The 23982-nt window shown below is 46.2% G+C and overlaps 8 protein-coding genes across 8 annotated transcripts, besides 2 other annotated features; 5 read left to right on the top strand and 3 right to left on the bottom strand.

The window, feature by feature from the left end:
- Nucleotides 1-359: 359 nt before the first annotated feature.
- VTP01DRAFT_5819 (uncharacterized protein) lies at nucleotides 360-2600 on the top strand (the record flags this gene model as incomplete). The annotated part of the gene is made up of 7 exons (XM_069384651.1): nucleotides 360-415; nucleotides 479-535; nucleotides 584-1370; nucleotides 1448-1783; nucleotides 1848-2037; nucleotides 2104-2225; nucleotides 2286-2600. The coding sequence occupies 7 exons, from the start codon at nucleotides 360-362 to the stop codon at nucleotides 2598-2600; spliced, it is 1863 nt and encodes a 620-aa protein (XP_069235053.1).
- A 460-nt stretch (nucleotides 2601-3060) lies between these two features.
- VTP01DRAFT_5818 (uncharacterized protein) lies at nucleotides 3061-4044 on the top strand (the record flags this gene model as incomplete). Its single annotated transcript, XM_069384650.1, has 4 exons — nucleotides 3061-3254; nucleotides 3341-3639; nucleotides 3710-3851; nucleotides 3909-4044. 4 exons carry the CDS (start codon nucleotides 3061-3063, stop codon nucleotides 4042-4044), a joined length of 771 nt encoding a protein of 256 aa, XP_069235052.1.
- Nucleotides 4045-4401: 357 nt separating this feature from the next.
- VTP01DRAFT_5817 (uncharacterized protein) lies at nucleotides 4402-7764 on the top strand (the record flags this gene model as incomplete). The annotated part of the gene is made up of 9 exons (XM_069384649.1): nucleotides 4402-4515; nucleotides 4603-4695; nucleotides 4769-5047; nucleotides 5110-5200; nucleotides 5275-6287; nucleotides 6352-6589; nucleotides 6649-7062; nucleotides 7128-7605; nucleotides 7668-7764. 9 exons carry the CDS (start codon nucleotides 4402-4404, stop codon nucleotides 7762-7764), a joined length of 2817 nt encoding a protein of 938 aa, XP_069235051.1.
- Nucleotides 7765-7938: 174 nt separating this feature from the next.
- VTP01DRAFT_5816 (uncharacterized protein) lies at nucleotides 7939-9938 on the bottom strand (the record flags this gene model as incomplete). The annotated part of the gene is made up of 4 exons (XM_069384648.1): nucleotides 7939-8193; nucleotides 8259-8671; nucleotides 8745-9254; nucleotides 9317-9938. The coding sequence occupies 4 exons, from the start codon at nucleotides 9936-9938 to the stop codon at nucleotides 7939-7941; spliced, it is 1800 nt and encodes a 599-aa protein (XP_069235050.1).
- Nucleotides 9939-10207: 269 nt separating this feature from the next.
- VTP01DRAFT_5815 (uncharacterized protein) lies at nucleotides 10208-14922 on the bottom strand (the record flags this gene model as incomplete). Its single annotated transcript, XM_069384647.1, has 3 exons — nucleotides 10208-11877; nucleotides 11939-14623; nucleotides 14697-14922. The coding sequence occupies 3 exons, from the start codon at nucleotides 14920-14922 to the stop codon at nucleotides 10208-10210; spliced, it is 4581 nt and encodes a 1526-aa protein (XP_069235049.1).
- A 456-nt stretch (nucleotides 14923-15378) lies between these two features.
- On the bottom strand, nucleotides 15379-15687 carry VTP01DRAFT_5814 (uncharacterized protein; the record flags this gene model as incomplete). Its single annotated transcript, XM_069384646.1, has 1 exon — nucleotides 15379-15687. One exon carries the CDS (start codon nucleotides 15685-15687, stop codon nucleotides 15379-15381), a length of 309 nt encoding a protein of 102 aa, XP_069235048.1.
- Nucleotides 15688-18165: 2478 nt separating this feature from the next.
- VTP01DRAFT_5813 (uncharacterized protein) lies at nucleotides 18166-19484 on the top strand (the record flags this gene model as incomplete). Its single annotated transcript, XM_069384645.1, has 3 exons — nucleotides 18166-18242; nucleotides 18303-19006; nucleotides 19075-19484. The coding sequence occupies 3 exons, from the start codon at nucleotides 18166-18168 to the stop codon at nucleotides 19482-19484; spliced, it is 1191 nt and encodes a 396-aa protein (XP_069235047.1).
- Nucleotides 19485-20795: 1311 nt separating this feature from the next.
- Nucleotides 20796-20852: a sequence feature (Short protein (VTP01DRAFT_5812, KAL1926483.1) was converted to a misc_feature.).
- Nucleotides 20853-20917: 65 nt separating this feature from the next.
- Nucleotides 20918-20935: a sequence feature (Short protein (VTP01DRAFT_5812, KAL1926483.1) was converted to a misc_feature.).
- Nucleotides 20936-21209: 274 nt separating this feature from the next.
- Nucleotides 21210-23514, top strand: VTP01DRAFT_5811 (uncharacterized protein; the record flags this gene model as incomplete). The annotated part of the gene is made up of 10 exons (XM_069384644.1): nucleotides 21210-21276; nucleotides 21338-21358; nucleotides 21432-21500; nucleotides 21561-21632; nucleotides 21701-22242; nucleotides 22308-22438; nucleotides 22500-22591; nucleotides 22649-22815; nucleotides 22879-22960; nucleotides 23021-23514. The coding sequence occupies 10 exons, from the start codon at nucleotides 21210-21212 to the stop codon at nucleotides 23512-23514; spliced, it is 1737 nt and encodes a 578-aa protein (XP_069235046.1).
- Between the last annotated feature and the right edge of the window lie 468 nt (nucleotides 23515-23982).

Here is a 23982-nt window from a genome sequence, read left to right as displayed (position 1 = left end):
ACTATCTCTCGATTAGGTAGCGTTGAGCAGCCACTTGTTTGGTGGAAACGGGCAAGAGATCAAGTGCAACATTGGTGATTGATCAGGGCTGCTGCAACGTTAGAGTCTTTGCTGTCTTTCTTGTCAATGTAAAACGTAAAGACGCGTACATTCCATGTAAATGCGTTTCATTGGACACATTCTGTGTGAATGCATTTCATTGAACTTTCTAATCGACACGATTGCTGCTCGCTCTTTGCAGAGATATACTGATCCGTGCTTTGTTGCAAGACTCCGAATCTCCAGGCACGTAAAAACGCGGTGCAAGCTAACGGACGCGTCTCTTCCTTTCACCAGCTTAATTTGGAGAAAGTGCTTGAATGTCCTTTGTGGCATCGCTCCTCAGGTTTGAGCAACTACTGAGATGTGAATTATGGTACGGACTACTTCTTTCAAAATCGCTTTGTTAATTACTTGCTAATCCTACTTCCTCGATCAGTGGCGGTCTTCTGCAAAATACGCGCGCTTTGGCCGAATGTGGCCACCGCTTTTGCCAGTATGTGCTCATTAATTCGATATCATACGTTTTCTAATATCTGTCTAGTGATTGTGTGTATACTATCATCGGGGAGAAGAGGCAATGCCCGTCATGCCATATGCCTGCGATTGTACGAAATATGCGAAAAGATCCAATGCATGATACTATTATTGCATGTGTCGAAAAAGTAAAGTCACTTTTGGTCGGATCGTTGCCACCGCTTTCGATAGACAAGTCATCTCCGTTGAAAGGAGGAGAAACATTGACACCGCCAAAAAGCAACGCTGGGGAAAGATCAGCGATATCAAACAAATCTTTCTCCTCGACAAATGTCTTAAGTCGCTCGACTAATACGTCGGCAACGGTGGACGGTTTTCTGATACGAGATAATGAATTCAAAGGGCTTACAATGGACAGCGAAGCCCTGGTGAATGCAGCAATTTCGGCTGAAGAAGACCATGCATCAGAACAGACAGCTGCACAACTTAAAACATCTGAAGACATGGATCAGGATACCATTGTGATAACAAATTGCCATAGTCAATCTACGAAAGCGAGAACCTTCAAAGAAATAAGTGGATCACTGCAGTCGAAGAAGAATCGATCAAGTCAATCGATACCTGCAAATGAACAAATCACCGCCAAAAGCAATACCAATTCTGCTACGGTTGATACACAGTCCGATATCAATACAGACGAATTACTTGAGGATATGCTTCGCTTTTCACAATTACCAGATGATGAAGTAGAACCACCCGATGAAGAAGAACCAAATACCACGCCCGTCACCGGCAATAAGAGACGAAGGTCTATCGATGTAAATCATGCAGATATAAAGGAACATTCTATTCCGGTAAGTATCTTCGGCAGATGCTAGCAAGGCTTATCGTTGAAGGCCATACTAACTTTAGTTTAATATCCAACGTTAAGTTACCGGCTCCGCAGAAGCGGCGAGTATCATCTGCTGCATCTCCCTCTACCGGTTCGTGTGAAGCATGCAACGTACCCATCACCTCGTCCGGAAAACTGTGCAGCAGCAAATGTACTTTATCAAACGCAGAAAATGCCAATAATATGGAAAAGGCTCCACTTCAGCATTCAACAAGAACAGATAAAACAATTTCGACTATTCAACAAACAATTGAATCATTCTATGTATCGGCCGAGGACGAAAGGGAAAATGACAGTGGCTGCATCGATTCCCGCAATAGATCGAGATGGTCTCGTTCTGATACCATGCAAATTTTGTTCACTGGCATTCCAGAGGTATCTGCATAAACTAGATCGATTTATGAGGCCGAGCTGAACTAAATTTATCTCGCCACTCCAGGAACGGATCCAGGAAATTACAGAAACATTGGAACAAAACAGATTGAAAATCACTCGGCATGAAACGCTCAATCGAAGTAGCAGCAATGTAACGCACGTAGTAACGGAACTCGACGAGAATGGGATTTGCAGAAGAACAGAAAAATATTTGCAAGGAATCATATTTGGTAAATGGATCGTCGACATTTCCTGTGAGTATGCAATTCTTTTGCGATATCGGCCAGGCTCAACAAATTATGTAACCTTTCTTGATCTAGGGCTAGTAGAAAGTGCAAAGGCACAAAAATGGCTCCCAGAAGAACCCTTCGAGGCGTACGGTGATTCTGTACTCGGCCTGACACATGGACCAAGCCGTGGACGCGAGCGTCAAATGGCGAAGGTAACGCAAAAGACGGCATATTGCTTTCTTGTTCTGTGAGGCTCATATGAAGCCACTTAGGAGCCTCCTATTTTCCATGGCCTTAAATTTTACTTTCTGGGTGAGTTTGAAGGCAAATATGACAAGAACATGCTGCTGCAACTGTGCCGTGCTGCTGGCGGCCAAGTACTGTCGCGTCGTCCTCCTTCCACCAGCTGTATATCCAATCCAGGAGAACTGGAAGATCCTTGCGTTGATCCAGAATACCCGGTCACCATAGTCACGTCGAATGCTGTCGTTAGCAGGAAAATTCTAGCATGGATTGATGAGCATCAGACGCGGAGCGTGAAGTGGATGCTTGATTGCATAAGTCGTTACCAGGATGTGTATCTTTAAATAACTGTACATAACAGCCTATCTTGTTTCTTAGTACACCTGCGCATCGCATAGCAATTATGTATAAACTCATAGGATTCTCCACGAAATCGTATCATCCTCACTGTTTTCACGCAGGAGTGCAAATGATTTGGGGCAGAATCAACGGTTGCACACGAAATTGAAGGCACGCATTAAGCAGCATGAATTCTTCTTTTTCACGTGCTTGAAGATACATTGTGTCCCTGACAGAAATTTACATACAATGCCATGCTGGATATATCTTTATTTCACAGTTGCAGAGCCTGATATTCAAAATTACGTAGAAAGTGACCAAGAAACTCGTAACCTTGTATACTTTGTAAGAAGGGTTAGGTAAGTGCAATTCTGGAGATAAAGTCCGAAATTGATAAGCGTTTGAATTCGTGGGAGCTTGGAACCTTCTCGTGCTCTCCTCATTAAGCAATCTCAGCGAAAGTCAATGCAAATTACACCACCTGCCAACCACGGGTGCACACTGAATCAGGTCGATCCAAAATTCGAGACTTTGGAGCAATACGATTTTAAGTACATTGGAGACACGGTATACGAGCTTGCAGAATCTACCTCGGAACCAGTTGCACCGTTCGTTAAGGAAGCTCTGTCAGTTATCGAGGAAGCATACAAGCTATATGGGTAAGGAGACTCATAGAAAAATGCACCTTAACGGAACAGGAAGCAGGAAAAGGACACTCATACGTTGCTTTGTTTCGTGCGTGTAGGAAGGAAGGAATCTCGCTTTCGTTCAATGGGGGCAAGGACTGCACAGTCCTCTTGCACCTTGTCGCGGCAGTTCTATCTCGGTTGAACGGTAAACACCAGCTGCGCACGGTGTATATCACATACCCAAATCCTTTTCCGCACGTGGATGCATTCGTCGATGTATGCGCCCAGAGGTACAATCTAGATTGCGTCGCCATACCAGGACCTATGCGTACAGCATTGCAGACATTTTTAGACAGCACTCACCCAAAACCTAAAGCTATTTTTGTTGGAATTAGAAGAAATGATCCATATGCAGGTGTGCAAGAGAAGAAAAGACCCAAATTCTATGCATATTCGTAAAAGTAACAATCCCAAATTTCTGTCAGGCGATTTGACACATTTTGACATGACTGACAAGGACTGGCCACAATTTATGCGCGTACATCCTATCATCAATTGGTCATTTAAAAATGTATGGGATTTCCTGAGATACCTAAAGGTGCCTTACTGTTCATTGTATGATATGGGGTAAACATACTCGAATTGTTGAGTCTGATGATCTTGATGACTAACGGTTTTTCCAAGATATACTTCACTCGGTAGCATGGAGAACACGGACCCTAATCCGGACCTGCTCGCTGACAATGGATATCAGCCGGCTTATATGTTAGAGGACGAAAGACACGAACGATGCGGGAGAGCAGGCTCATCCAAAAAGTAGAACTACAAATGTATATACCGTCCTATTAGATCCTTTGTATTTTCACTTGTTTGCTTGGTTTGTTCTGTTATTATTCTTGGTAAAATTACACACTCACGTGAATCCAATGAATTGGATCGACATATCCCTTAAGCATTCGGGTTCCTGAATATTCCCAAAGCTAGTCTCTAATTTGATGAAACGTATGCAATTAATGTCAGTACAAGAGCAATTGGTTGCTACTCGACTTTAAGGGACAATGTTGTTTCTGCTGGGTGCACGGAGCATTTCATCATAGAATTCAGCGGCCGAGACAGAACAGAGGCATTCGCGGGCGCTCTGCAAGTTCCACCGTTTTTGGATCGCTAAAACATAATCATGGCCTCGGCTTCCGTGGCGCAAGTGCTTGAAGCTCTCTCGGCATTGTACTCTTCCACAGATCCTCACGCAAAGAAAGAAGCAACCCGATGGCTCGAAGCATTTCAAAAGCAGGTACGCTGTCGCCTCAATGTCCACAGCCGCTTCGATCCAGCAAAAAAAAAAAAGAGAAGACCAGACTCATTGACAAAAATCGCATAGCCCGATGCCTGGACAGCCGCCGACTACTTGATAAAGGCTGACAACGCCAACGTGGAGACGCGCTTGTTTGCAGCACAGACGTTTAGACAAAAGGTTAGACTTTAATGGTGGGTCGACTTGTTTTTGGCACGCGACGCTTATATTTTGAGACCAAATAAATCAATAGGTCGTTTACGACTTGCGTGATCTCAACACCGAAGCGCGGTTCTCACTGCGAGACTCGCTCGTGGCTCTCTTAGCGACTGAAGCATCGAGACAGAAGGCTATCGCGGTGCAGCTGTGCCTGGCTCTGGCTGACCTTGCCATTCAGATGCCGGAATGGAAGACTGCTGTACAGGATATGGTCAACAAGTTTGGATCATCGCCGGAAACAGCCGCCTGTTTGCTGGAATTCTTGACTATTTTGCCGGAAGAAATCGAAGGAAACAGTCGTTTGCCTCTAACGGTATGCCCAAATACAAAGTTAGCTTTTTGTGGACAAATGAAAATTAATGCAAATCCATTTAGGATAAGGAATACAGGGAACAGAGTGCGGCCTTGCTGGAGCAGAATGCAGCGGAAGTAATGAAACTTCTTATTGTGTATATGCAATCTAGCGGTAAATATTATGCGATTAGTTTAAAATGCACGCGCTAGAAAAAAGGGATTAATGTCGTTCACCACGTATTCTAGTTGGCAACGCAGATCTGCAGGAACAAGTGCTTCGTTGCCTCGCGAGCTGGGTTCGGACAGGAGATGTCGATATCAACATGTTTGCCAGCAGTCCAATGTTAGACATGACATTTGAAGCCCTTGCTCACGATACGCTGTTTGAGGCTGCTGTTGATTTAGCCAGTGAACTTATTTACGAGACACGAGAGGTCGACGATTCAAAAGCAATCATTGAAAAGATATACCCACGATTTGAATCATTACTGCCAAAATTAAAGATAGTCAAGGAAGAGGAAGACAGCGATGCTGTACGCGGTTACTGTCGTCTTTTTGTAGCAGCAGGCGAGGCATACGTTTCGCTCATTGCAAAGCACCCAGACACATTCCGCCCCATTATGGACGGTATTATGGAATGCACAGCCTACCAAGATCTCGATATTGTGCCCATCACATTCAAATTCTGGTACGAACTCACAAACACATTGACGACCGAGTCATATGCACCTGCTATCCCAGCATTGTCCCACTACTATGAAGCTCTTGTGGACGTTATTATCCAGCATCTTCATTATCCGGAAGACACAACAGACTGGACAGCAGAGCAACGAGATGAATTCCGAGAATTTCGGCACGAGATGGGCGATACACTGAAAGACTGCTGCAGAGTACTATCATCCGAACGGTGCTTGTCAAAAGCATTGGTACAGTTACAGACCCTTTTGAATCAACCTGGACCTGCTACTTGGCAACAAATCGAAGCACCTATATTTTCGCTTCGATCTATGGGCTCTGAAGTTTCCGAGAATGAAGACAGAGTCCTGCCCCAAATCTTGGAACTTTTGTCGAAGTTACCTGAACACCCCAAGATTCGATATGCTGCGACGCTGGTCATTTCACGCTACTCCTTCTGGACACGATTCCACCCTCAGTTCATTACATATCAACTAAATTTTATATCAGCTGGCTTCCAGAACGCAGAAGTTGCTGCAGCAAGTGCACTGGCTCTAAAACACTTGTGCAAAGACTGCAACGAGGTGAGTTGAATTATCTGGACTATCAGCTGCCTTCCTTTAGATTTTAACGGACATGGCTTTGCAGTTATTAATAGACTACCTTTCCGATCTGCATCCATTCTACACCAGCATTATTCGATCGTTACCGTTCCTCGATGCGCTGGAGGTCACAGAGGCAGTAGCGCACGTCTTGGCAGTCATTCCAGTCAACGGGCTCCAGAATGCGTTGCAACAATTCTGCCTCCCTTTGGCCCAGGACTTGCATGTAGTTGCATCGAAGGAAAAAGCCGTTGCTACGCGCGACGATTGCACAAAAGCGGGAGGTAAACATCAAAGCGTATATATATTCTTTACGATAGATACTGATCTTTGCATATCACAGACTTGCTGGAACTCATCTCTGTATTTCTGGAGGTCATCCACCCAGAAGTTCCGCTGGACCAGTCGCATCCATGTGTCAACTTTGTGAATGAGCTTTGGCCAATCTTTGATCTGTGTCTAAAAAATTATGGCGACCAAGACCTCGTGTGTGAGCAACTTGGCAAGTGTTTAAGAGCTTGTGTGCAATCCTATGGTCTCCACTTTGTGCCGATGCTACCACAGCTCGTTGAAAGACTTGTGAGCGGGTTTGACCATAGCCACCTTAGCGTGTACTTGTACGTATCCTCCAAGATCATCCGCGAATATGCAGAGGGCAGTGCCGAAAATGCATCCGCTTGCTTTGGACTCGTAGAACGACTGAGCGCAACCATGTTCAAGATCATGCAAGAGAAGAACTTGAACGAGATTCCTGATGGTAAGAAGAGACCATGATAGCTTTTCCTTTTCTTTTTTCCATTGATGCTCAATCCTTGCTGTCAGTGGTGGAAGATTATTTCCGCATGGTGACATGTCTCTTGGAGCGAGCACCGACGCATCTGGTGCAAAGCATGCTTTTACCATCCGTGTTCCAGGCAGGCCTGGCCGGTTTAGCCATGGAAGAACCTAAAGGATTGACAGCGGTTGTCACGTTCTATCGACGCCTGTTCGGTATCGCTCTTTCTGTAGATGAGCTCGTGCCAGGGGATGCACCTCGCACAGCTGCTGCGATCGGTCAAAATGGTGCACGGATCATCGAATTATTCAAGCAGTTCGGAGGCGACTTTGTTAGGGCACTATTCGATGGACTGTTTTATCACTACAACTGGGAGACCATCCCAGACGTGGCAACTATTATCAAGTCGCTGACACAAATCCTTCCAGCTGAAACGAGCCAATGGGTCCTCGGTGTCATCAACAGTCTCCCAGAGAACAGCGTGCCTGCAACCGAACGTACAGAATTCCTGCAACAGTATATGAGGTACGATGCATGATAGAGAGCGAAACCTGAAAAAAGCCCGTAACTTATTTGGAAAATTCCAGTGCCATTCAAGAGAAACAATGGGCAAAAGCACGACGCGTATTGTCAGACTTTATCATTTCATATAGAAGAAAGAATGCTCTCCGGGCACGACAATAGGTATACAAGTGGGGGGTAATTTTTTTTTAAAAAGAACAAAGAAGAGATAGTATGTACATATTACAACAAGAAAACAAATTGCACACACGTATGCGAGTGAAGTTTGATGGCAGGGGGTTGGGGCAAAGGCGTGATTTTTATGTGCAAAAGTAAAAAAGCATAGAAGCGTGGTTGCTAATCTTGTCGTACGAGGCAATCGCGTTCGGAAACGAACATTGATGACCGTGCGTTTCCAAGCAATGAAATTTCTGTTAAAGCTGCAGCTGTTTGCCGATATATCCGTTCTAGACTGGATTGAGGATTCTTGTTCTTGGAGATTAACATTGCCGCGTTTAGATCTTTAGCAAGTTCCTCGGTGTGCGATGCATCGTATAGATGTGAAACCGCTGAAGAATCCAAGTTTGAGTAAGCAATCACTGAAAATGCAGCCTGCAAAGAAAATAATCGATAGTCAGCACTCCTTCTTAGGATTTTCGAGTTCGCGATGCTCATACCTCCATCTCTTCTTTGATTTTGGGGTTTGTTTCTGCAAGCTGGGCATATGTATATTTAAGTTCGTTTCCAAATTCTAGTATCCTCTGGAAATCAAGCGTGTCCTCAGCGCTATTGTTCTCAGCAACCACATCCCCTACTCGTTGATCTCGCTCGTTGCGCCGCCGTTTGACGCCTGCGTACTGTTTGCTTTTGCCCTTGCTTTTGTTAGCTGAAGGAACTTCGGGCAAAATATCTACATCCATTCGCTGGGTGCCAATGCGTTCCTGATCAATCTTCTTGACCATTCCCAGGAACAGACGACAATGTAGCCGAAATAAGAGTATTTCATTTTGGTCGAAAAAATATGGATCGTATTCTTTACACATTTCAATTGCTTGTTCAATGTCGCCTCGAGAAACCGCGTTGCATATATCTAAGCATACGGGCATTATTAGACTCTGCGACCTTTTGATCCTTATGTAATAATCTAGCATGCATTTACTTACCCTGTCTTTTTTCTGCATCTTGCTCCAGATCTCCATCGTTGTTATTCTCCTGCTGACTCAAAGATACGCTCTTCTTGAATGCCTGTGCCGATTTGGTATATCCATGGTGCAAAAGATAATCGAATATAACGCTATTCTCTAGTTTTCCATGACCAGGTGTCGTCGGTAATTTCACTTTTCTAGTAATTTCATTGAATGTATTTCGTTGCTCTTCCTTGTAGTACTGTTCAATGTCAAATACGAATTGCTTTTGTCCAAAGTTTGCTCGAATATGCTCCCCAGGCGTTTTGAAACCAACAAATGGGTATATATGTCTACCGAGAATGTTTCGAAATGCTGTGCCGAGGAAAATGCCATTCATGGTATAAAACGCTGACATGTCTCTGAAATCGATACCGCATCCAACAATATCACCCGTGCCAAATTTGGGTCCATATGGTCTGCTCGTTCCAGGTCCAGAAAACAAGTGTCCGTCATCACCGTGGTATCCCCAAGAATGATCCTCCCATCCTTTTGAAGAAAAACATAAAGTCAGATTGATTGACTTTGCAACTTGACAAGAGACTTCTTACCAGGCAATCTATCCAGGCTGCATGTCGGCCAACAGAATCCGATCCCAATGTGACCATCCACACCTTTGGACACGATCTCGACTTCGTAGTAAAAGATACCGCACTGTGGTCTGAATGGAAAGTTTGCGCGAGCAGCCGATACGTCCGAATCGTCGCTAAGCGTTCCCTTGTACGACAGTTCCATGCCATCAGCGCTCACAGACACGAATTCGCCAGTATCACAAGGATTCCACGCTGAAGGTAATCGCAGGTCTTGGGATATGAGTGAAGCCAGAAACGAATCTGGGGGTATAGAAGCAGGGTCGAGCGTGCATACCTTGTTGTTCTGGCATGACGAGCGCGCTGTCGTTCGCGTAACGCATTTGCTGCTGTATAATTCAAACTGCTCGCGCACAAGCGCTGCATACGTTGTCCCTTGCAAGTAATACGGAACGTGAGGCGAGCCGCGACTGCAACGCTGAATAAATGTCTCAACTTCTTCCTTGATTGTGCGCCGTTTTCGAGGAATGGGCAGCGAATTCGAATATCTCGGTCGTCCCTGGAGGCTAAAGAAACTTGCTGGCGCTCGAGCACGGGAAGAGGATGAGTGTCGTGGAGGAGGTTCGAATTGGAAATTCGACATGGTTCCTCTTGTTGTCCTTCACTGCAATGTACAAGGCTGAAGGGCAAGAAAGTAAAGACAACAGACAAAACAGACAGACAAAACAGACGCAACAAAATTGAACGGAACCCCGATGATTAAATAGCCCTTTTTACTACAATTATGTACATGATAATTAACGGATAAAAAACCATACGTATGTATAGACACAAAGTATTGTGCATGTAAAAAATCACAAATGATACTAAAACAGAGCAAAAAGCAAAGAAAAAGAGAAACGGTTAATCTAATTAACAGGCGATATCTTTGGCACCAATCTTGCCATCGAGTTGGTAGTCTAAGGGGGAAACTGCATAGTCTCCTCCGTTCAAGCGAGCAAGACCTTCGACGAACACCTTGACGCACTTTGCGTTGGTAAGCAAGGGGATAGAGTAGTCGACAGCCATGCGGCGAGAGCGGTAGCCGGCAGAGACGAAAGAAGCCGGACGGCAGAAACGGTTAGGAGAAGGAATGTTAAAGTACATATCGATCAGGTTGTTGGAGAGGTGGTGAGCAAGCGAGCATTGAGGATCGCTGGTGTCATCTTCGAGACGGAAGACAGGAATGCCGTTTTGCTTGATAAAGTCGGCGGTACCGGCAGTGGCAAAGATGTTGTAGCCGAGTTCATGCAACTTGCGGACAGAGGGCAAGAGTTCTTCCTTCTCCTTTTGCGAACCAATCGAGAACAAGACGTTCTTCTTGGGAAGCTTGAAACCGGTAGCCACGAGACCCTTGATGTAGGCAGAGTACTTGTCTTCACCGAAGCAAGCAACTTCACCGGTGGATGCCATTTCGACGCCAAGGACAGGATCGGCACCAGCGAGACGGCTGAAGGAGAACTGAGGAACCTTGACACCGACGTAGTTCTTGGGAATATCGACCTTGGGATAGGCTTCAACGGGAAAACCAAGCATGGCGTTGGTTGCAAGTTCAATGAGGTCGACGCCGATAACCTTGGAGACGAACGGGAAGGAACGAGCAGCACGGACATTGCACTCAATAACCTTGATTTCGTTGTTCTTGGCAATGAACTGGATGTTAAAAGGACCGGTAATATCCAAAGCAGCACCAATCTTGGCAGTAGCGGCCTCGATCTTGCTGACAGTCTCGGGATCAAGACCCTGAGGAGGCTGGATCAGGGTAGCATCACCAGAGTGGACGCCAGCGTTCTCAACGTGCTCAGAGATGACATGCATAACCAACTTGCCGTTCAATGCAACAGCATCCATCTCGATTTCCTTGGCATCTTCAATGTACTTGGAGATAACGACAGGATGCTCGCGAGAAACATCGGCAGCTTCCTTCAAGTAGGCAGCAAGGTCATCATTGGAGTAGACAGTGTTCATGGCCGCACCAGACAAGACATACGAGGGACGGACCAAGACAGGGTAGCCGACAGTTGAGCAGAACTTTTCAGCTTCCTCATAGCTTGTCAACTCCTTCCACAAAGGCTGATCAACGCCAATGCTGTCGCACATGCTCGAGAACTTGTAGCGGTTTTCGGCATTGTCGATCTTTTCAGGAGAAGTACCGAGGACCTTGACACCCTGACGATACAAGGGCAAAGCAATGTTGTTGGGAGTCTGCCCACCCATGGACATCATAACACCAGAAGAGCCTTCGATCTCGTAGATATCCAAGACACGTTCAAGAGTGATGTTTTCAAAGTACAAGCGATCAGCCTCGTCGTAGTCAGTGGAGACGGTCTCGGGGTTGTAGTTGACCATGACAGTTTTGATACCGCGCTCGCGCAAAGTGCGGATAGCACGGACAGCACACCAATCGAATTCGACAGAGGAACCGATACGGTAGACACCAGAGCCCAAGACCATGACACCGTTGTCTTCAAAGTTGAGGTCGTGCTCAATAGCGTTGTAGGTCATGTACAAGTAGTTGGTGTAAGCAGGGAATTCGGCAGCAACTAAAGTTCAAAGTTAACATACATATTTTACTCAAACACACAGACATATGTAGATGCTTACCAGTATCGATCTGCTTGACGAAAGGAGTGATACCCAAATCCTGGCGAGCCTTGCGGACAGCCAACTCGGTGCTGCCGATTTGAGTGGCGATCTGACGGTCAGAGAAACCGAGCTGCTTGGCGACACGGAGCAGGTTAGCAGGGATGTTGCTCTTGGCAAAAGTTTGCAAAGTCTTCTCCATGTTCATGATACGCATAAGCTTGTTCAAGAACCACTTGTCAATCTTGGTCATTTCCCAGATACGGTCAACAGTGTAGCCCTTTGCCATGGCGTTGGCAATAGCAAAGAGACGACGGTCAGAAGGAACAGTAAGTTCGCGGTCGATCTCTTCGTCGTCAACAATGTTGTTCTTGCTAAAACCAGGGAAGCTGTAGTCAATGGATCGGATAGCTTCTTGGATAGTCTCCTCGAAAGTACGGCCAATGGACATGACTTCACCGACAGACTTCATGGAGGAGCCAAGGTTAGTGCTGACGCGAGTGAACTTCTTCAAATCCCAGCGAGGAATCTTGACAACACAGTAATCAAGAGAAGGCTCGAAGCAGGCGCAGGTCTTCTTGGTGACGCTGTTCTTGACCTCGTTCAAGGGAATACCAAGACCCAACTTGGCAGCGACAAAAGCAAGAGGATAGCCGGTAGCCTTGGAAGCCAAAGCAGACGAACGAGACAAACGAGCATTGACTTCAATGATGCAGTACTCCTTGGAGACAGGGTTGAGAGCGTACTGGATGTTACATTCACCAACGACACCAAGGTGGCGAATGACATTGACAGCAGTGGTACGGAGCATGTTGTAGTCAGCATCGGACAAGGTCTGAGAAGGAGCAACGACGATGGAGTCACCGGTGTGAATACCGAGAGGATCGAAGTTTTCCATGTTACAGACGGTGATACAGTTGTCACGGCAATCACGGACAACTTCGTATTCGATTTCCTTCCAGCCCTTCATGGAGCGTTCGATCAAGACTTGAGGAGAGGTTGCAAAGGCCTTGTTGCAAAGAGCAACCAATTCTTCCTCGTTATCAGCGAAACCGGAACCAAGACCACCCAAAGCATAAGCAGCACGGCAAATAACGGGGTAGCCAATTTCCTTGGCAGCAGCGAGTGCTTCCTCCACGTTGACTGCAGAAGCAGACTGAGCGCACTTTTCGTTAATTTCAAACAAGGCTTGAGCGAACAAGTCTCTGTCCTCGGTGGTGATGATAGTGTCAATGGGAGTACCAAGCACCTTGACACCCAATTCTTCGAATTCGTCCTTGAGCTTGACACCAACGTTGAGAGCAGTCTGACCACCAAAGGTGACATAGATACCATCGGGCTTCTCCTGCTTGATAACCTTGCGGACGAATTCAGGAGTGACAGGCAAGAAGTAGACCTTGTCGGCCAAACCTTTGGATGTCTGGATAGTGGCAATGTTGGGGTTGATCAAGATAGTGTAGATACCTTCCTCCTTTAAGGCCTTGATAGCCTGAGAACCAGAGTAATCGAATTCACCAGCCTGACCAATAGACAGACCGCCAGAGCCCAAAACGAGAACCTTGTTGACCTGCACGCGAGGGTTCTTCTTGATGTTCTCAGCGACTTCACCGCCAGGGAACTTGACTTGGACCATCTTGTTCTGCTCGACGCATTCACGGACAGTGTTGATGAAAACATCGAACAAAAACTCGGTGTCGCGAGGACCAGGGTTAGATTCGGGGTGGAACTGGACGGAGAAGATGGGCAAAGTCTTGTGCATGATACCCTCGTTGGAACCATCATTGGCGTTGACGAAAAGTTCCTGGAAATCGCTAGGAAGCGAGTTGCCGTCGACGGCGTAGCCATGGTTCTGGGAGGTAATGTAGCAGCGACCAGAGATCATGCTTGTGCAGGGCAAGTTCTGACCACGGTTACCATACTTCATCTTCAAAGTCTTTGCGCCAGCAGCGAGGGCCAAGAGTTGGTGACCCAAGCAGATACCAAAGATGGGCTTGTTGGCAGCTTCCAAAATCTTGCGGATACGAGAGACGGTGATTTCGACCATGACCGGGTCACCAGGACCGTTGGAAAGGAAGAGACCATCGTAAGAGTCAACTGGCTCGGCAGCGAAATCATAGTCCCATGGAACAACCTTGAGCTCGACACCGCGGTAGACAAAGCAGCGGATCTGGTTGAACTTCATACCGACATCGACAGCCAAGATTCTAAGGGTGCGGCCAGAGGAAATCTTGATAGCCTTGGATGGTTCAGGAGTGTATATCTTGGGCTCCTTGATAGAAACTTCAGCTACAAGGTTGCGCTGATTGGGGTCAAACCATTCAACGTCCTCGTAGTCCTCGACAGATTCAGGCGAAGCCACCGATGCCTTGGGGAAAAGGATCTTTGCAAGCAAGACACCTTCATTTCGGATCTTCTTGGTGACAGAGCGGGAATCAATACCATACAAGGCAGGTACATTGTTTTCCTTGAGCCAGGCAGAAAGAGAAGAGTTTGCCAAGTAGTGTGAGTAGTCCTGAGCGTAGTTGCAGACGATCAAGCCGGCAATGTGAATCTCGTGAGACTCAAAGTACTTGGGGATATCCTTCAAGAGTTCATCCATTTCGGATCGGTCGGGGACACCATAGTTGCCAATCAATGGGTAGGTGAGAACCAGGATCTGACCACGATAGGACGGATCGGTCAAAGATTCCGGATAGCCGACCATACCTAATTTGTCACGCATGCATTAAGATCGGATCCCACTTTCCAAAAATGATCCATCTCATCAATAAAACCGTACCAGTTTGGAAAACGCATTCACCAGAAATGCTCTTTCCTTCGGCGCCAAAGGAGACACCCTGGAAGACAGTGCCATCCTGCAAGAGGAGCGCACCAGTGGTGACATCGGTGTAGTCTTCAACAGCAACGACCGGGCGGAAAGCCGGAGCGGCGGAGGAAGAAGAATGGGCATTAGCAGCGCCGGAATCGGCAGCGTTGACAGGAGGAATAAGAATGCTTGGTGCCATGTTTAGAATCTATGATATGGGATGATCTGATGTGTATGAAGTGGTAATGTACAATGCTTTAAGTGGCCTTTTTGCAAAATCAATCTTTCGGTTAGCAAACTGATTGGCATGCCTCAACAAAAAAAACATGGGGGTGGGGATCCATGTGGCCGCACCCCCCATACCAGATTGGATCGATATTTACTTTCGACCTTGTGTAAGTGTGGGTGCGTGTATGTGATGCAAATGGATGGAAGTATAAAAAGAGCTGGGGAAGTTTATTAAAAGTAAAAAGGGCTGGGTGGGCTGGGTATTGTCAGGGACCGTCAGCAGAAAGGGCTGAAAAGATCCATGGTTACAAACATGGATCCCTTAAATAGTGATCTGAATCAGAAAATTTTTTGCCCCACCGCGATAAGCCTCCATTTCATTTTACAAATGTTGAGTCATATCTACCAACGAGAATCCAGGATCTTATTACTCGGAGACGAAAAAAAATCGAATTTGTTCGACATCTGTGCTTCGGAGAACTCCTTGCTTAAGCGCGCCCATCGGTGTCTCCAGATTGTCCACTCTGAATCGGTTACTTTCGCTATCTGTGCCCACTAGATGTCCTTTTACGTTCGTCCCGCCGTGCAGTCTGAAATCAGCCACTGGTTGATGCTTGCTCACGCTGAGCCACAGTGACAAGTACCGCTCTCGCGCTACACGTCGCTCGTCTTCTTGCGTCTTGTCCTGCTTGTTGTTTTCACTTGAAGCTGCAATCTTGTCAGTGTCATTCGCCATGGGAAAGGTGGCAGATCGCAAGTGCTGTTAGTTGGAGAGCAGACTCCAAGATAACGGAAAGCCTAGTCGGAAAAGGAAACGAGCAGAAAAAAAAATTGCAAGTCGATCAGCGGCCCATTAATTCCCTTAGCACTATTTTTCAATGGTCCTGTTACAGGATATGCACATATTGTGCCGAGGCACGTATTGCTCACACAGGAAAGAAATTGAGTGTGTATATGCGCGCGCGTGTGTGTGTATATGAATCTATGCGGCAAATGCTTTTTATTTATTTCCCTGATTTGGCCTCAATTTCCGAAACAACTGCAAAAGCTGGCATGCTATCCCAGCTGGCAAATCTCGATAAGGGAAAGCCGAACCAGAAGACTCTACTTTTCCTACAACGCAACATTTTAGAGAGTGCGTGTGTGTGTATGTGTCTTGTGAGAGTCGTTTTGATTGCTCGTCCCGTTTAAAGTTTCCTCCAACGCGCCGGACACAGCATCCGAGACAGGGATGAACTGCTGCAACTTGGAATTTTTGATTCCCTTTTTGCATGAGGGCAATGGGGGTGCAGCCTATTTTACCTTTTGCTGAACCAGAGTGAACATGAGTCGGTTTTTCAAAGTTTCTGACTCTCCGTTTCATTTTAATAAACTAGCAGCGAAGCAAAGTCTTTTGCAAGCGAAAAGGGTAGATCATTTTCGTTCCAATAGAAGATGTAAACTACCTGCCTTTACGAGGCATGGCGCAAAACAAACTGCATAAAGCCGTATGACGTTGGCTTAACGTACATGTACGCCATTCCAGTATCAAAACCTTGCATTACGGGACCTGCAAGCGTTGTGTTTGAATGTGAACCGATGCATGGTAAAAGACAAGAATGCATTTCAAGTGAAGGAACTTTGTTTCTTATCTCTCCGCGACCGACCGCGGGTTTCTGTCAAGTCCAGCAAAGGCGGCTGGTACACAACACAAGTTTTGCCATGTGAGAACCACGCATAAGAGTCGTACAAAAACACAAAGAAAAACACAAACAACGTAGTTGAAATATACCTTGACACGACAGAGATGATCGTTCCGTTCAAACATACAATTCTTGGTTCTTTGGGATGCATCGCAGAAACCATAAGCCTGAATTAGAAGCAATTTGGGTTCTCGCTATTTTCTCCAGCAGCGAAAAACATTATTTCCATTTAGGACTGGATTCTCAACGGCAACACAGCCATTCTCCTCTGATCCAACCGCACATCCCTGCGATTCTATCCTGTGCCCTATTGACTCCCTGTGCCTTTTGACTGCATTTAAGCATGTCCTGTGACTAGAGCAGCACCAAGGTACAAGCTGTATAGGATATTGATTTTTTGGGATCATCGGGTTAATCCATGTCAAGCATACATACATACAAGGTTCACTACACAAGCAACGCAAAATGCAGAAATCGAGAGTCAGCCGCATTTGACTTTGCCCAAAAGAAAACTGCAATGACGCTATATGCTTCTTTGTGTTATGCTGCTCCCACTCTCTTTTGTTTTGTCGCTCGTCCAACCTTTTAGTTGTTTTTGTATCGGAGCCAGGGTAGCCTGGTAACTCAAATAGGGTTCGGAGTCGCCAGCGAAACGTTAACTGGCTGACAGAGCAGGAAAGACAATACGATCGCAGTTTTTGTGTCGTGCATTAGCAGCCAAGCGAGTGGAAAGGGTCCTGATCCGTTCGCTTTTGTACACTCCTTGCATATCTCAAGTGGGGAGTCCCTTCCTTTGTCTCGCATTCTTTCTCTCTTTTATACCGTGTCTACTTTTTTTCTTATTTATCTACTTTCCCCGAAAAGATAGAACGAAATGATTCTCTGTCGCTCAAAAGAGCGAGTTTTCGCCGACGAGGTTGTTAAACGCAACCAATGGCAGACAAGCTCGTCGGAGAAAGGGCTTGGATGAAACAATCGAACTTTATCGTTACGAGCCTGCCACGTCGGCGGGCGGCGGGCGGCATGTGAGGTCAAGATCACAACAAAATCTCCGCATGGACAAGTTTGGTTTTCCGCTCCCGCGCCTGTTTGGGCTCGATTGAAGGTACCACAAGGCAATTTAGTGGTCATCCTTGGTTTGCCTGCTGATGCTCAGTTGGGTGTGTATCAAACTAAAGTAGAAAGATGGGGACTGCAGAGGACATTGAAGAATTTTGTAGTCAGCGTCTGGTCCCTGGATGATTGACAGTCTATTCTTTTTTCGTTGATGGAAAAAATGGCGAGAGCAGGAAACACAAAATTCCATATTTGCGATTCCGGCCCCATTTGTGTGACAGCTTGTACAACCATTCTTGGTCGTATAAAATCTGTCCTGCCATCCTACCCTTGTTCGACCTCTTTCTCGCACCGGCTTCTCTTTCCCCCTTCTCTCTGTCTTCTGTACTGCACAGCATACCCTTGCATTCTCTCTCTGTCTATCTCTCTCTCTGTATTGCATTTGTTCATCTCATAGCATTTCATTCTCCTTAAGCATGCCGGTGCCCGTTGAATACAACTCCATCCGTCGTATGAGCACAATCAATGTGCCCAACCAAGATATCAGCTTTGAGTAAGTTGTCAACTATTACATATATGCAGCCTCAAGTGTCCGGCTGCTGACATTCTCTAGTGCCTACGACTTTCAGCTCTGTGCTCCTCAGACGGATGTGAAGGCAGCCTTCGAGTCCCGTGAACTGGAAGCCTCTTTCTGCCGCGACTTTTCATGCTGTGGTCTAGTCCTGAGTGATCTTCACGATCTTTTGCAGCACTATGAGGAATGCCACGTCCGTCTAGAAGACGACGAAGGCAGCTTCTACGATGATGATTCAAGCTTCTGGTCACCTTCCTCTGGCTCCTCCGTTGATGGTTCTGTCCAGAACAGCCCCAATCTGGATGATGATCTCGCCAACCACAGCGCTGACGCGCTTAAGAAGAAGGCAGCTGCGTATCTTTCTGACCTTTACAACTCCAGCTGCACCACCACCCTGTCTCCTCTTTCCCTGAACACAGCTGCCGCAGTTAGCACTGCCAGCGCACCATTGTCGCCTGTCTCGGTCAAAGACGAATCGGGTGAATCATCTGACGACACTGCTGCGACAACATCCCCTGCGTCCGGCAGCGGCTTCACCGCCACCGGCGGCAACAGCAAGAAGGCTAACGGCAAGAAGCGCTCCTACGCGCAGTATTCTTCCACTCCTAGCGCGCTTGATCTCTTGACCCAGTCTGCCGCCAAAAAATTGGCCCTGGCTTCCAACGGCGAACTGCCAACCCCGATCTTGACTGACGAGGATTTCCTTGCTCAGGCCGGTGCTCTTCTCGCGTCTGCCAACACAAGTAAGTTGTCGTCATGTGTAAATCTGACAACGGCCGTTCGTACTCACAAAAACTTGATTCTTATTTAGACTCCAACGCTGACAAGCCTTACAAGTGCAACGTGCCTGGTTGCCAAAAGGCGTACAAGAACCCTAATGGATTAAAGTACCACAACCAACACGGCCACTGTGATCTCGTCACAGACGACAGCGAGAACATCGCCTCGAAGCCTTATCAATGCACCATCGGCGACTGCGGCAAACGCTACAAGAACCTCAATGGTTTGAAATACCACATTGAACACTCTCACATGGCAGCTCTCAACCACACTCTCGCCAATTTTGGCACTTCCCTCTTCGCCTCGAGCTTCCCTGCCTTTGAGCAAACTCCCTCTTCCTCGGCTGCCTCTGCCTCCAACTCGCAATCTTCATCGCCAGATGCCTCCCCTCTGGCTTCTCCTATCATGTCCACCGCTTCTTTGGCATCTAGCCTTCTCTAAAAAAAGTTTCTGTATATTTCGTTGTTTTTATATGCATTCATATCTCATATCTCTTCCCTCCTCTTCTATCCCTCTCTCTCTCCCTCTCTGTCTACTCTTCTCTCTCTCTCTCAGAAGTTAATTCTCATTACATTCTAGTCCGCTTTGCTTCTGTGTTGATGTATACTTTTTTCTGTTTTCTTCTTTCTTTTCTTGTATGTTAATAAACCCAAAAAGTACTCGTTTCTTCCTTAATGCATGCTTTTTGTGTTCTTGAAAGGGACGTTGTGCGACTTCCTTGACTTCCTTGTGCTTGTGTTACCGTTTCACGGAATTGGGGCCCAAGACAAGGTGCTGGCATTCGGTCATCACAAAAAAAAAAATGATGCATGCAAAAGAAAAAGAGCATACTCGTTTTGTTACCCACTTTGCCTGCAGGTACCCTGATGCCAGGTTTATTTGTATATATGAATTCGTTTCGTATGATGTATGCATGTATTTCATTCAACTTGCGTGTTAGGTTACTTTTTTCCTATGTCCTTAAAAGTATATGTCATTTGAAGAGGAACCCCGAACAAAGCTGTATAATTATTCGGCGCGTGCATTTCTCCGCGGTTGGGTACCTTGTTGTTTTCCACGGTGCTTCAGGGAGTGAGAGTGTGTCGTGTGTGTACGTAATTGTCGATCACTTGTCACGGTCGGCTTAGACATCGTGTGCGTATCACGCGACATAGTTGTTGTGAGCACGCACGCAGCCAGTCAGGCAGGGAGGAGACAAGCGGGATTCTTGACTACCGGAAAAGGAAATGACAGCGGACAACGCAGAACTTGCTCGCTTTGAGCAGGTTAACAAGCTCCTCCTCGTCGTCATTCATGGGTACACCGGGAACTAAAAGTGTTCTTCTAAGTTAACAAATATCCGCCAAGAGCGACGCCGGAAATTAAAAGCTGGTTTTGGCAGCAGACCGCCATGATGGGTATTGTTTAGTAAGGGAGGCTCCACAAGTTTCTCGTTGGGTTTGTTGACCCTTTATTCAGTAAGCTGGGACCGCCGGAAAAAGCGCCCGTTGTCTCAGAGTGCGTCAACTAACGGAATTGCTACGCATTACATGGGTTTAGCTGCAACTCAGCTTGCAAACATATAAAAAGCTCCCCATTCCCTGCAACCTTCGTAGTTTTTAATTATACAGTTTGTGAAAATGGGTTGCCCTTGCACTGAAAAAGGACCTTGCTCGTATGTGTAGACTACTCGGAGGATATGTTGGCGTATTTACTGACAAATATATGTCTATTCTAGTTGCCAAAACACCCGCGGTAACTGCGCCTGCGGTAATGACTGCACTTGCACAGAGTGCAAAGCTACTCACAGCCAAGCTTGCTCCTGCAAAGGTAAATGTATTTTGCTATATTTTACTTGTCGCTTACAATGTGCTAACTTGCGGGGTTACTGCTAGGTTCCGGCCAAGGTTTGAATCCATAGTAGAATGGGTAACTACTCGCAGTAGCGCTAACCACATTCTAGGCTGCACATGCGGCTCCAATTGCAAGTGTTAAGAACCAAAAGCCAACAAGAATCAAATCTTTTTGCTTTTAGCTTGAAATTATGTCAGATATGCAATTTTCTTTGTAAATAAAAATTCCAAATAGCTGTTTACATCTTCGCGGTTTTCAATGACTTGACGCTCCCTGGAACGTCGGGAAGTCCGATTTGACCTTTCTGCTCCGTTTGCGCAGCACAGACATTCGATGTCGACGGCGAACGATCTGCCCAAGGCCTTGAAAGGATCCCGTTGCATTGTGCACATTGACCTGGGTACGTTTGAAATATGCACTTGAAACTTTCCAACACTAAATCGATTGGTTCACCTGGGAAGATTGTTTCTACTGTCAAGTTGGTGAGTTATATGTGTTGATATTGAGGCCGATTGTGGGATCTTACAAACAAATGCTTTTTCTTTTCCCAAATAGAGGAAGTAAGACTCGGTCTTCCTCGCGACAAACCGGCTGCAGTCCAGCAATGGCAAGGCCTGATCGCCGGTACGATCTACGCTTTTCAAGTTATGGTTGAGATGGGCGATCTGACTATCAGTATCTTAGTGAACTATGCGGCGCGTCGTGCTGGTATCACACGCCATTGTAATGTACAAGAAGCCAAAGAGAAATGCCCAGGTCCTATATCCTCTTAAAGCTATTGCACACTAGATTAAGTTACCAACCACAGCAATCTTTAACGTTAGAGATAAACCTGGTGCACGTTGCTACATTTGCCGAGAATGATCCTGAGCCGAGATATTATCCAAATCCCAGCCGTGCGACACATAAGGTATCGCTAGATGCATACCGGCAAGCATCCAAAAAGATTTTCAAGATTTTTGCAAAATACTGCTCAACTGTGCAAAAGATTGGGCTAGACGAAGCATTTATGGATATTACAAATGCTGTGAATGAAGAAATTGCCAACAGATATCTGAATAACCCAGATATTGGCGATAAGTTGGAAGAGCCAACCTGCAATGTTCCTATCGATTGGGATAGCTTGGGAGTGACAATCGAGTCTGAAGAGGAAAAGGAACGCAAATCCAACAATTCGCAGAGTAGCGATGAAACACGATGGTCTCCCACGACTTGGCAGGATTTGCAACTTGCTGTTGGTGCCGAGATCGCTAAACGAATACGGCAGGAAATTTACGATGAGCTGCAGTATACATGTTCAGCTGGTATCGGACACAACAAAGTCATTGCCAAGCTGTGCTCTAGTTTCAACAAACCAAATAATCAGGTGAGTGATTCATTCATGTTCAGTCTGGATGCAAGCTGCGATTAACCAGTCAATATATACTTTAGACTATACTACGTAATGTGGCGACGTTGACGTTTATGCGTGATATACCTTTTCGGAGAATCCGGAATCTTGGAGGCAAACTAGGGAGTGAAGTAGAGGACGAACTTGGGATTCAAAAGTCAAGCGATATCTGGTATATATACATTTACATTGATGCTGTGACGAAGTTCTAATGATACTCTTCCGCCGCGCAGGCAATATTCTTTAGAAAGTCTTCAGAAGAAGTTTGGAGATTCGACAGGGCTCTGGATATACAATATCGCGCGCGGTATTGACGGGGAAGAAGGTAGGATAATCATTGAAAGACGATTGTCGTGGACGACTATTAAAACAGTTTTGTTAGTTATCGTTACAAAGGCACCTAAATCACTAATGGCTTCAAAGTCTATGCGTCCGCCTGTACAGTCTGCAAAGGACATGCAACGTTGGGCGACCATATTAAGCAATGAACTGCATATGCGACTCTCGCTGAATTTTGATGATTTTGGGACCTGGCCCCGCACATTATGTGTAAATGAACTGTGGGAAACAGCATGCATACCTGCACTCTGACTTCTCGTTTTGGTTTGGTAGATGCATCTACGATCAACGCACGATACAGCCTACAGGTCAAAGTCATGCAATATGCTAAGCCGCGGCGAACTGCGATCTCCTGGTAATATCAACCTCCTTTTTTTCTCGGATACCGGACATGTTGCTTATCCTTTGCACGTAGATAAACTGACACAAAAGGTTTTTGAACTGTTGTCAGAAATAGGTGACCCCTATCCCTGCGTCGGGTTGTCGCTGCAGGCAACCGGTATGATGGAGGACGAGTCTGCAAAGACACATGACATTTCCAAATTTTTTGCCCCAAAGCAACCAAGTTACCGAGATCGAGAGCAGCAGCAACAGCCCTCGCCTCCAACCTCAAAACCTGCTGCGCAGGCAGCGTGTTCCAAAATAGGGTTGCTTGCATTTTATTCAAAGACCACCGATGCGAATCAAGACGCCGCCGATCTTTGGACCTGCCCAAAATGTTTGAAGAAGTTTCCGTTCCTTGAGAAAGATGAGCACAACGATTACCACTTTGCTTTGGAACTCCAGCAGGAGGAACGCAACGGCTTATCGTTTGCCAACTCCTCGTCTCCAGCAAAACGCAAGACTGGAAAACCATTACCAGATTCAAAGAAACCCAAAAAGAACCTCTTCTTTCAACCAAGGTCGTGATGTTCCTCGTTCTTCCTCTTTCTCTCTGTTTTTGTTCTTATAGTCATTACCATCGACACTACACTACGTGATACACTTGTAAATATTGTAGATTCCTTACCATTAATGCTAATTTTATTTTTTATACTTGACTTTTCAAAGCTGCAATTGGCAGCAATGCTGGCTTACAGAGCACTGGCATTCTTGAGATGAAAAGGACTCGAGTCAAAAGTTCAAACCCACAGTCCACAGAGTTGAACGGCATATTTCCGAACTCATGGGTACCTGTGGGAGACATGCTCACTTTGGAACAGTTTCAAGAAGGATACATGCCGCGCAGATTCAGCTGATTCCTGCAAAGAGGCACAAGAGAGACGGCAAAGACTCTAACGTTGCAGCAGCCCTGATCAATCACCAATGTTGCACTTGATCTCTTGCCCATTTCCACCGAACAAGTGGCAGCTCAATGCTACCTAATCGAGAGATAGC

The sequence above is a fragment of the Rhizomucor pusillus genome, assembly GCF_041956525.1.
Source record: "Rhizomucor pusillus strain CBS 183.67 unplaced genomic scaffold VTP01scaffold_25, whole genome shotgun sequence".
Classification (NCBI taxonomy): Eukaryota; Fungi; Mucoromycota; class Mucoromycetes; order Mucorales; family Lichtheimiaceae; genus Rhizomucor; species Rhizomucor pusillus.
Note: the sequence above shows the minus strand (reverse complement) of the source record. Positions and strands in the feature narration are given on the sequence as shown.